This window comes from Vigna radiata, chromosome 8 (assembly GCF_000741045.1).
Source record: "Vigna radiata var. radiata cultivar VC1973A chromosome 8, Vradiata_ver6, whole genome shotgun sequence".
NCBI lineage: Eukaryota > Viridiplantae > Streptophyta > Magnoliopsida > Fabales > Fabaceae > Vigna > Vigna radiata.
The window spans coordinates 8,441,747-8,454,263 of record NC_028358.1 but is presented as its reverse complement, the minus strand read 5'-3'; the positions used below and the strand labels follow the sequence as shown (position 1 = coordinate 8,454,263).

The window sequence follows — 12,517 nt, the reverse complement described above, 5'->3', positions numbered from 1 at the left end:
GAAATTAGTTTCAATTTGGATTGTGTATGCAGCATGCGTGTAATGTGTGTGACCCACCAGCAGGCCCAAACACTTCATTTCAAAATCTGAAGTCTGTTCTCTCTGTTTAGCTCATAACACCATTTTCAGTTCCTCTCTGCATTGCCTGGTAATTAAATCTCCCTCTTCTATTCTAAGGGTAACCATATCTTGATGTAAGATCTTTCAGCAATGTCACGAATTTTTGTATGTGCTTTTGTACTTGTCCTTTTGTCTATGTGCTTGTAAGGTGTTTGATTAAATGCCTCACTTACCGTTGTGTTTTCTGAAGTTTACAAGTGATATATATTGCTACTTTCACTGGCTCTTCAATGTGGGCCTTGCAATTCGGCATTTTCAGAATGCCCAGTTGATGAACTTGTTCCATTTCTTCCAACCCATTAGGGGTCCCTATTGGATCACATTTCGCAGGGTGAATAATCATAGGAACCCGCTACATGCCGAAGCAAGGGAATGAATACTTCTAAGCTTTAATGCTCTGGAAACTTGCGAATTTGGTGGATTGGTTAGGCATTGAACATGTCGAAGATAGAAATTCTTCTGATATAGTTGAACTTAGGTTTTCTCATTATGAGTATATTAGTGGCTTGCTTTCTTGAGTTTTATGTGCGAATTTGCTTGTTAATGTCAGTTTATTTATTTATTTTGTATGTTTGAAACAGTACAATATTTTCTGGTAGTTTGTAATTTTCTAGTGTGTTTCACTTTCAGTTGCTCTTCTATTTATGTCCTGTGGAAAGCTGACTGCTGACTGTGGATTTTTGACTTAGATGTGCACCTAAACACATGGGGTCAAGCAGTTTTCTATGGAACTGTACTAAGAAATTTGTCACAGCTGCTGTCATCACTGTGACTGTGTCTGATCGTTTTGCGACAGTTGTTCCTGTTCGTGGTGGCTCTATGTCTCCCACATTAAATCCTAGAACTGGTTCTCTGAAGGAAGATGTTTTTGGTATTTTTCTTGCTGAAGGAGTTCATAAGAAAACATTACTTTTACATTTGCAGATTTTGTTGTTTGACCATTAATCACACTGCAGATGACTATGTTTTTGTTGAGAAATTTTGCCTTTTGGGGTACGAATTTTCAAATGGCGATGTGGTGGTCTTCCGGTACTATTTTTTTGTCCGTCCTTTCCAAGTATTGTATTGTTAAAATTATATCTGCATTTATATGCCGTGTCTTCCTTTCTTTTGTAAGATGTCTGGGAGATAATTTACCAAGTGACTGTAGAGTCTTGTGAATTATCATGTCTTTGGATTAATATTGCATCACAGTCGGAATTGTTGGCAGTTGTTGGTTTACACTGTATACTACCTGGCTTTTTAACATGAATATATGATTGTGATGTAACCTATATTCATCGGTTGGCTCTTGCTAAAAATGATACTAATTTTAAGATCTTGATCTATACTATTAAGACAATTTATGTTTTCTTAGAATCTATATTTGATACCTATTTGTTTTTTTTTTTTTTTGAGTTTTAATTGGCATTGTGAAACTTTTGTAGCTCCCCAACGAATCACAAGGAGACACACATAAAAAGAATAGCTGCATTACCTGGTGAATGGTATGGCACTCATCATAACAACGATGTGATTCGGATCCCATTGGGACATTGTTGGGTTGAGGGAGACAACTCAGCCTCTAGCATTGATTCAAAGTCATTTGGACCGGTAAGTTGCTATTATCACCGAGTTTCTGGCATGATACTGTTATGATGTCCAAAATGAAGCAAGAAAAATAAGTCTCGTGTAAAGGGTCAATGCTTGAAATGAGAGAATACAAAACTGAGGAGGAGTTCTGAATCGTACTTAGTTTAATATTACATTGTGAGAAAAACCTTAAGATTTCTGTTAACAGATGAGCAGAAGAAATTATGGCTCATAATAATTACGGGGTAAAGCCTGACTAGCTGGGCTTCTTTTGCTAGAAAAAGAATGAAGGTTTATATTAAGTATCAATTGCAATTTTTGCTCACTTATTTCAAAGCATAGTAGAGCCGAGGAGTCTTTCTGATTAATTCAAGGTCATTAAATTAGATTACATTACATTACTTAATGTTTTCAATAAAAATGCTATTTACTGTAGTTTCACCACCAGATCAAGTTAATAGTTTATATTCCACTGTCTCAGCTTGCCTAGTAACTGTCTTTTGGTGCACCTAGGCAAACCTTGACACTAAACTAGTGTAGCGGTCAAATTACCAAACTCTTTGTAGTTAGGAAGTTACAATGTTTGCGTTAGCAGAAAATATTTTCTAGTTGGCTGTTGTGAACTTTGTTTATCCTGTAACGTGGATTATATAGCTAATGCTTTTTCTTATAATTTTGGTGTGACCTGATGAATTTGCAGATTCCTTTGGCCCTAATTCGGGGAAGGGTTACCCATGTTGTGTGGCCTCCTCAAAGAATAGGAGCTGTCAAGAGTACTCCACCACAAAGATTATCTTCTGTATCGGAATAAGGCTATTTTCGTTTCTTTATAATTGTTTAGTTTCCTCAAATAATAGGTGTGAAAGAACTACTCAGAAGAATCTGACGTGGTTCCCTTGGATGGGAGAAAACGATTGTTATTACTGAATTTGTGTCAATTACATAACCTGTTGTTGATTACTTAAGCTAAATGCAAATAAGATGAATGATATCTTGAGTGCTCTTCTAAACAGAAAAGGTGAAACATTTATCATAACAATTGTTTCTACGGATATCTTAAGTCCAAATGTGATTTCCCCACTCATTTGAGATATGCAGAGCTGCCCGTAGATAACTTAGCTATTTTTATTAAGAAATCATAACAAGTTTTGGTTTGGGAAAGTCAGTTTTAATTATTTAAAAAATGGATTATATGTTCTAAACCCGGTTATGACTACCATTAAATAAAAGTGATAAAGTATTTTTAAAACAATTTTGGTTCTAACTATAATGATATATACTTTTTTTAATAGCTTTTGGTGTTAGTATAAAATATACTGTATTACCTTTATTAAATTAAAATAATTGTATTACTTAACGAAATATATTATTGTATTATCTTATATGAAAGTATTCGTTCAAGAATAACCATATAATTTTCTAATTCTTAGTTTTACAAAAATTATTGACTTTTTATATTTTTAAAAGGTTTAATTAAGTTTTATGCCGGTTATAATTTTGGATGTTTTTAAGTAACTTTTTCTTTTTCTTGTATTGAGTATTCAAAATGTTTACATTTTTCAATTGAGTTTTTATCGTTTAAATATTTTGTTAACCGAATGATACAATTATTATTGTCTATTTTGCTTATTGTTTCATGGATTGAGAAATATATTTGTAGTTAATATAAATTGATATCGAGATTAATATAATAAGATGATTTTTATTATTTTCATTAAAACATGTGAGATAATAAAGTTGTCATACTTTTCAATAATTTTTGTGATATCACCTATAACAATCATATCTATCCTTAACTAAAGAATCTATCCTCATATTTAACATTATATTCATATTTGCACTAATATGTTTATAAATTTTGCAAACAATAATGAAAAAAAGTTGATAAAATTAGAAAATATTTAAAAAAAAAATTATAGAACAAAACAAGTATACAAGTTTTAATTTTTTTTTATTTTCTTTCTTTAAATTATAATGAAATCGTTTTTTTCTTATAATAGTTAAAATACATGTGTGCGAATGTTCACTTTCTTTATGATCATAAAAGTCATAAAATTATTATTGTTATTATTATAATTATTGAATTAAATATAAATATTTTTTATAAATTTATTGGAAATAATTTATTTATTTATTTTATAGGTAGTTTTATAATTAAAAAATGGTTTCAAGTTTAAAAAGCAAGTTAAATTAAAAAAATTGGTAAAATAATTTTTTATTTATTGCATAAAAATTAATGGAAAGGAGAAGATGTGTTGAGGGTTGCTTCGCCGAAAAAGATATAGCTAAAACAGAGAGAACGAAAGAAAAAGGATGAAGAGAGAAAGGAGAAAACTTAAAAGAAAGAAAAAAGAAAGCTTGAAAAAGAGAGAGAGAGAACCATGAAAAAGGTTGGAAAGATGACCAAAATAGAGAGTGGAGAGAGAATGAAAATTAGGTTCAACATGAAAAGGGTAGAAATAGGAATATTTTTGAAATCATTAAAATGGTTAAAGTGAACTATTTTCTAAGTCAGAAAGTACAAAAAAAGTTATTTCATACTATCCAATAACATGTTGTGGTAGTTGCGAAAATGTTGTTAACATATTGCCGTCCATATTAATTTGGTTCAATTTGATATATGGTGGAGGAGTGAAAATAGAGACAACTCAATTTAGTTTCCTGGAAAAAAATATAATTAAATTGAACATAATTTAATTTACGAGTACTTTTTATCACATTTTCACGTATTTATTTTTACTTTTAAAATTAAATACTTATTTTATATTTCAATTACTATCATGATAAAGTTTGGTTGCTGTCGTTGAAACTATTATTATTCAATTTCGTAATTTCTTAAAAAAAAGGACTTTTTAAAATAAATAAAATAAGCTTTTATGCAAATTAAAAAAAAATAAAGGTTTAGAGAAAGTATGGGAAATTTTTTTTATAAATTAAATTTTAATAAATAAATTAATTTTAACTTATATGAAAAATCATTTTATTTTATTTTTTCATCATTAAAAACATTTTTAAGACTGTAGTTTTCAAACTTTGGAAACCAACTTTAGTACCTTGGAGCACGCAATACCGAATCCATTCACACCAATAAGAGAAAATTCTATAATGTTTGCACATTTTATGTATACATAAAATGAGTATAATGACATAACAATTGAATTGTTTTGTTAAACATCTTTGATTAATTTTTCTATAAATATTCTATTAACTCAAATTATAGTTTCAGAAATTGCATTAAGATCCTCTCAAAGACTCCAAACAATTATAGGATCGTAATCTGATGAAATTTGATTTTCATTTATTAGTGGGGTTTTTCATACTATATCATATGAAAACATTTCATATAATATATTTGAGCACGATAATATTACAACAGATTATGTCTTTGCCACACAATAGGTATATTATAAATTAAAGTTGCATAAATACAAGTTGTTTTCATACCTAACACAGCTCCGAATCATAAATTAGTGTGTGGTGATTGTTTTCAACGGAAAATAAATGTGAAAGTGCCTAAGAATACTTTTGATTTAAATGGAAACGGACCATCTCTTACCTGTTATTGATGCAATTGGCAATCTCAGTTACTTTTTTTAGTAGCAACATCACGTTGAAACATAACCTGTATCATTTCAGAGTTAGCATCAAAATTTTGCACTTAAAATATGAATCATCCTTGTGCAAGCTCTAGAAACCTGTTGTCACAAATCCTGAATAGATATCTTCTAGTATGGATGATCTTAATGAAGGAATCGGCAATTGCTGCAACTCCAGCAGGAAATGAAACTGAATAGATATTAATGATTGTGTGTTCGGTATTGTTAATGAAGACTATTAAATGATGTATTCATGTTGTTTGTGATTCTACATAATTCTATTTCAATGGCAGAGAGAAATTGGGAGAAAGTGTGGTAGTGAAAATGGAGATTTTGTGTTAGGTGTGGGTTTGGTCCGTGTGGAGAATTTGGATAAGTTGTTTAAGACTTGTTAGAATCTTTAAGTCACTCAAAAATGTACCAAAAGTAAAAAATCTGATTCTCGATCATTGAGTTCATGATTCTGCAAAATTGACTCTCAAATCTGGGATGAAACTCTTCAAATAATGTAAGGAATGTTTAGATGTTCTTAGATAAGTATATAGGTTTATATGATACAAGTTTGAGGGATTAGAAGTTGGGAAGAATGAAGGAAATTGGTAAAGATTGGTGTTGATCGTAATTTTGTAGTTATTCTGCAAAATTGCTGAGAGTCCTTCGTTGACCGTTCGACTTTCCTCTTGTATTCGGTCTTAACTGAGTTCTGCTTAGGTGGAACTTCAGTTAATGATCGTTACACTGATGGTTGATTTTAATATAGTATTCGGTCTTAATTGTGTTCGGCCTATAATGGGCCTTGCATGTTAATGACCGTTCAGTTATATGTTAGTATTCATTTAAGTATATCTTTCGGACATACTGTTGTAACGTTCGGTCTTAAATTAGAGCCCGGTCCCTTAGTGGGGCTCGGTCTCCTTTTAGGAGTTGGTCTAATGTTGAATATCGGCCTTGTTATAGAATTTAAATGTTATAGTCTTTGGTCCCTCTCCTAGTTGTCAGTCCTTAATAATATTCGGTCACTTCTTTAACATTACCTAAAATGGACCGTTCGGTCCTGTTCTTGGATAGTGAATGGTCGTTCGGTCTCGCACTAAATGTTCGTTCTAAGTTATATGGGTCCTGCCTAAGTTCTTGGTATTCAATCTAAGCTCTAAGTGTTCGGTTGTTCTAAGTGTTTGACCCTCAAACTGTATTAGGCTTATGTTTGAGCCCTACTCTTCAGATTGGTTGTTTGGTCATATTCATAGGTGATAGTTGTTACCGTTCAATTTGACCTTTCTAGGAAGCTTTCGGTTCGTAAAAGGATTATGGTTATATTGTACTTTGAGTGTTTACTTCGGTGGTTTAAATATATTATGCATGAGAAATAATGTTGATATTGTAGTGTGGTATGAGATTTCTAAAAGTATATATGAAAGAGAATTCCAAGGAGGAAGGTCTCAGTGTTTGGTTTTGATGTGGTAGTAAGGTATGAATATGGACAACATAATCCACGACGTTCATCCTGACATTTTAATGGTTACTAAGTCTCAAGTAGGGATGGATAACACATGTCGTGAGAATAGCAGGAGGCCCTAGTCTAAGGGGGGAGACCTTAGATGAGAGATAACGGGCTAACCTCGTGTGACAACTGTTGAGTTTTCCAGTTACTACACCCACGAGTGCACGAACGACCAAAGCTACATATTCATACGAGGTTAGCCTGTTATATCTCATCTAAGATCTCCCCCCTTAAATTAGGGCCTCCTGCTATTCTCACGACATGTGTTACCCATATCTACTTGAGACTTAGTAACCATTAAAATGTCAGGATGAACGTCGTGGATTACGTTGTCCATATTCATACCTTACTACCACATCAAAACCAAACACCGAGACATTCCTCCTTGAAATTCTCTTTCATATAAACATTAAATTTATTGTTTTAAGAAACTTAGTGAAAGAAAGAATTATCAAGGTAAACTACTGCATTTCCTAACTCAAGTTGATGATCTAATGACCAAACCACTCAAATTAAAATAATTCTCTAAGTTGCATAGGATGTTAAAAATATTGTTAGTTTCAAGTAATTAAATGTTAATTCTGTCTTTTAATTTTCTGGTTAAATAATATGATCAATTATTGACCTATTATTCAGATATGATGTCGTGTGTCTAGGAAACTACTTAGAGGATGCAAAATCTGTTTTTCGTTTCTTTGTAAGACTATAAAGCTTAAAGTCTTTTATTTGAATCGAACAAATGAGATTTTTAGAAAATAGAGAATATTTTATCTTCGTAGTGATAAAAACTTCTTTAATAGAAATGAGATTATTTGATAATTCTATTTAAAAAATTAAAACATTAAGAAAATATTAATTCTAAATATACTCATGTTTTAATTCATTTATTTACTAAATTATGAGCTAATCATATTTTGTAGATAATAATACACATATGTTATTAAAAAAATAAACTAAAATTGATAAACTGATCCCATTAAAAAATCATAATTTATCTATTTTAACATATAATAAAAATGAATTTAAAATAAACAAGGTACACAAGAAAAGGAAAATTTTTAAAATAAAAAATTTAATAAATTGACAACTTTACTATTTTAGCACTTTTAAAATAATAGGCATTAACTATTACAAGAAAAAAAATATTTATTTTCTATATTTTACTTTTATAGTTGTAGAGAAAGAATGTGACCGTCGGTTTCAAGATTTATATTAAAATTTGAAAACAAGAGAAAAGGAGATCAAACTCAATTGTTGCGAGATACTTGTCTCTCTCTCTGAACCTCTTTAATTTCATGGCTTCCCGCAATCCTAGCAATGTAAGTAAAACCTGTTGTTCTTCTCACTCCAATCTTTGTTTCGTTCTATTAATCCATATCTTGCTGCTTTTCCCTCTAGACCATGTTGTTTTCCCTTTCAGAGAAGGGTGGGCCCCGTCTGTCCATACGCAAAGATGCACACCTGTCATAGCAAAGCATGCCCCTTTGTGTCAAGCACGGCTTAGACCCAAATACACAAATAAAAGAAAGAAAAAATATGGACGAAAAAGATAAGTCTCTGTTTAAAAGCATATTTAAAATGGTATATAATCCATTTTTCCACCTCTATTCTGCATCTCACGGCTGAGACAACTTTTCAAGAAATAAACACAACTGAATTGTCTTCAGCCACCTTAAGTATATTTGAACAAAATACTAGGCTAGAATTCATTATAAATAACAAATTTAAAGAATGTATACTTCAAACGTTGATAGCATACTCAAGGAAGATACAGAGATAAAGAGGACAGTGCTAACTTAACAATAACCTCAATGATCACTAATTAGTGACTATTTCCTACGAAGGGCAAAAAACAGACAACCATATAGTACAAGCAATAATAATAACTAGGCTTAATTACCTATTTAGTCCCCAAGTTGGGGGCTGAATTTTTGTTTGATACCCGGTTTTAAAAGTGATTTAATTAGGTCCCCAAGTTTTTAATTTTACTTTCAATCGGTCCCTTCCGTTAAGTAGCTTGTAACGACGTTAAATGTTAACTGATCTGTCACCTGACTTATCCTGCGTGGCAAAAACAGTTTTTTTTACCAATGACATATATGAAAATCTTAACAGTGTTTTTTACAAATGGATTTGGGTTAACATATTTAGGTGGAAGCAACTTACCTCACCTTAGCTGAAGGACCTAAAGTGGAGGAGGTTGTGCTGAGGTGATCTCGAAGGAGCTGAAGGACCTATTGTGGAGGAGGTCATTTGAAGCAGGTGAGGTCATATTTCTCATTTGCCCCAAAGATCTTCTTTGTAACACATTCTGAAAATGGTTGTTTTTAAAGATTAATTTTGGGTGCCCTAAGTTGGGTATTTGGGATTAGGGTTGTTTTGTAGGTGTGGACGAAGCATTATTGCATCCTTCAAACCACCCAATGTCAATGAATCAGTGTTCGTCTTGCTCATGGGGGACCTCGCGTGGTGGTTCATCAAGAGGAACGGGTGGCAGCCATGTGTGGTATTGTGGAGAGGTTGCCATATTAAGAGTGGCAAATACTGCTAAGAATGAGGGCGGATCTTTTTGGGGCTGTCCTAATTACAAGGTAACATTCCTTCGTTGTGTTTTTATTTTGGGGGGGATTACTTTGGTGTATCCTGACATGGTTTTGGTTGGATGTTTGGAACAACGTACTCGAAACGAAGAAATGCGATGATGTGATTACTTCAAATGGCGCACTGAAGGTTATATGGATGAAAGGGACAGTACAATTGGATGGCAAAGGAGAAAGATTCTTAGTTTGCAGAAATCAATTTTAGGTTATCAGAAAAGGGAGAAGGTGTTGTTGGGGTTTGTATGTTTCATGGGGTTTATGAACATCATGTTTCTATGTCTTTTGTTTTAATGCAGAAAATTAGTGTAATGAAGAATCTGGTTGTAATGAAAAAGTTTTATTCAATGAAGAAGAAGTTGTTACTGGTATATAATGTTTGTGTTATTATGATATTGTGGTTGTGGTTTCATGAACTTTGAGACATTATATGTGATGAGCTTTGAGAAGACATACTAAATCTACAGAATAAAAGATGCTAAATCAAATGGAACTATGATTGAGTGATTGAGTAAAATTGAGTTCCAAATTGAGTAAAATTTGAGGGCTGAAACTGTGATTTTGTAAAAAGACAAGCAAAAGACCAATGTAACATTGCACACACATTGTAAATGATCAAATTAACTTGTACCAACGTTTACACTTCACTGGAAATTGCAGCAACTGAAAATGACCTTGCAAGTTCCAAAATTTGTTGAAATATGATGGTTTCACATGCTATATTGCATATAAATGCATCTGACCTCAAATGGACTGGTCTAGCAGTTTTAAAACCAAAACTAAGACTTGCTTAAACTGCCAAAAACATTAGAATCACAGTGGCAAAAAAATTGACCCATAATCTCTCAATTATGCAGTAGAATTGCAAATGGAATTGACAACACAATTACAAGGAGAAGATAGCAATTTCATATATTGGTCTTGCAAAATACATAACAGAATTGTAGCTGGTAAATACATCATAGTCTTCCAAAATACATCACTTAAGATAATACATGACAGTTTCAAGTACTCAAACATTAAAGTACATATTCAAAATACATATTCCTTGAGTCATACATATCCAAAATGCAACAGATTTGTCACCAATATCTAAACTGGTGTTGAAGTGTCATCTTGAGTAATTTGACTTCCTTGAGTGGCATGTGGCGTAGGTTGGTGGTCTTCTTGTTGACTTCCTTGAGTGCCATGTGGTGTAGGTTGTTGGTGTTGTTGTTCACTTCCTTTAGTGGTGTTGTTGTTCACTTCCTTTAGTGGGGTTTATTGTAGCTTGGTGATGTTGATGTTGACTTGCTTGAGGGAAATTAGTTCTTCTATGCCCTAATTGCCTACAAATGCCACATCTCTTTGGGATTCCAGCTTGTCCAAGTTGAGTATCATCCCTCATTTGCTCCAAACTCTCTAGTCTTCTTTTTTTTCTTGGTCTACCTGGCAAGACCCTATTAGGAGGAGGCAAAATATCAGGATATGATGTTCTTTCCCATAGCTCAGGTCCATTCACAGGGAAAATTATTGGATTGTAAGTTTCTTGATAAGTGGAGGTTCTAAACCAATTTGGTATGAAGTCTTCTGGATTCATGTTTAAAAACCTCATAGCTGTGAGTGCATGGCAGCAAGGTATCCCTGTGAGAATCCACTTCCTGTAGCTACAATCTCTTTTGTCTACATCAACCACATATTTTTCTGCAAGATTGGATGTATGCCTGATCTCAAATACTTACAGCCCTGAACAACTGCCAAAGCATCATAAAGAAGCAAAGAACTTTACAAGACGAAGCAAAAAAGTGTGAAATCATGTCTTTATGTTAAATTTACTTACTTAGGTATCCAATATTGTGTCTTCTGTAGCTCCTTATGAAGTCTCTTTTGAATTTTGGGGCAAATAGAACCTTCATACTTAGTTATCTTCTTCCTGTTGGATGCCCACCTCTTCATTAGGTAGCTGCGAATGTCTTCCAACATTGTTATAATAGGTTTCCCCCTTGCATCTACAACTGCGCTGTTAAAAGCTTCAGAGATGTTATTGACAACTATGTCACATGAAGGTCTTCCCAAAAACCTGGACCTAGACCAAAACCTGCAACACGTTCAAGATAAGGATTTGTTAAAAAAAGAAACCTTCAACTGTTTAAAGGATTTATGCACTTACCTTGGTGAAATACTTATCAAGTGTTTAAAAGCGTCTTCGTTGACATCCTTGATTTGTCTCATGACTGATTCCCATGCTTGGGGTGTGAAGCTGCTGCTGCCTTCCACAATAATTGTCTAAGAATTATCCCAGGAAATTTCTTTCGAAAATTAGAATACAAATGCCTGACACAGAAACGTTGGTCCACACCAGGCAACAATTGCTGGAAAGCTTGCATAAGTCCCTAAAAACAGTAATCAATGTAACCATGAGTGTTAAATTGGCATGTGCAAGAAAGCAATGAACGAAATAAATAATTTTACTTACTTTTTGTTGATCTGACATAAATGTGCACCTTGAACAGAATCCTCCTCCTCCAAGATCATCAATTAACAATTCTAAAAACCAAGTCCATGTCTCCTTATTTTCTACTTCAACAACAGCATAGGCCAATGGACACATCTGATCATTACCATCTCTTGCAACAGCAGTTAAAAGCTCACCTCCATACTTGCCTTTTAAAAAACAACCATCCAAATGTATGATAGGACGACAACATACAAAGTTGTCTTTACATGCTTTGAAACACACATAAATTCTGTTGAATATAACATTATCCTCATTTCGTCCCACTTTTACTATTACTATTGAACCAGGGGTTTGATCTCAGTAATTCATGTGCATAATCATATAGTCTTTCATACTGCAGTTTGAAACAACCTTCAATGTTGGCGGTAGCCATGGCTTTTGCCTTGGTTGTTGTAGACCTAGACTCACCAATATTCCATATTTTTGAAAACTTACTATGCAGATTTCTCAGATTGATTTCTGGATTTGCTTTCATGGTCTTCTCTAATTTCCCACTTAACCATTTCTTGGTAACTAGACCAATGTTGAATTCCCTACTACATGTATGTTTATCAATGATCTTCCTTAGTTGCCATGTAGTTTGGATACTCCTATAGGCACAATATGCGTACCAAGGACACTTCCCTTGTGATCC

General features: G+C 33.0%; 2 protein-coding genes across 3 annotated transcripts in view; both read left to right on the top strand.

The window, feature by feature from the left end:
• Positions 1 to 3: 3 nt before the first annotated feature.
• LOC106771443 (mitochondrial inner membrane protease subunit 2) lies at positions 4 to 2,694 on the top strand. Of its 2 annotated transcripts, none has more exons than XM_014657423.2 (5): positions 4 to 148; positions 810 to 991; positions 1,077 to 1,149; positions 1,548 to 1,713; positions 2,393 to 2,694. In XM_014657423.2, the coding sequence occupies exons 2-5, from the start codon at positions 826 to 828 to the stop codon at positions 2,501 to 2,503; spliced, it is 516 nt and encodes a 171-aa protein (XP_014512909.1). In that variant the 5' UTR covers positions 4 to 148; positions 810 to 825; the 3' UTR covers positions 2,504 to 2,694. The 2 variants fall into 2 exon arrangements, with proteins under 2 accessions (XP_014512909.1, XP_014512908.1); XM_014657422.2 differs by having other exon boundaries at positions 9 to 148; positions 751 to 991.
• Positions 2,695 to 5,101: 2,407 nt separating this feature from the next.
• Positions 5,102 to 12,517, top strand: part of LOC106769821 (probable LRR receptor-like serine/threonine-protein kinase At3g47570) — a 19,121-nt gene continuing 11,705 nt past the window's right edge. The window contains exon 1 of the mRNA XM_022784617.1: positions 5,102 to 5,431. Coding sequence (XP_022640338.1) covers positions 5,358 to 5,431 — 74 coding nt within the window. The 5' untranslated portion in view covers positions 5,102 to 5,357. The remainder of the gene's footprint in view (positions 5,432 to 12,517) is intronic.

What these genes read in the sequence shown, in the direction of transcription:
- LOC106771443 (XM_014657423.2), top strand. Translation starts at nt 826, where the DNA reads ATGGGGTCAAGCAGTTTTCTATGGAACTGTACTAAGAAATTTGTCACA. An exon ending in TCTGAAGGAAGATGTTTTTG is followed by an intron (nt 992 to 1,076) that starts GTATTTTTCTTG and finishes ATCACACTGCAG; the next exon opens with ATGACTATGTTTTTGTTGAG. An exon ending in ATTCAAAGTCATTTGGACCG is followed by an intron (nt 1,714 to 2,392) that starts GTAAGTTGCTAT and finishes ATGAATTTGCAG; the next exon opens with ATTCCTTTGGCCCTAATTCG.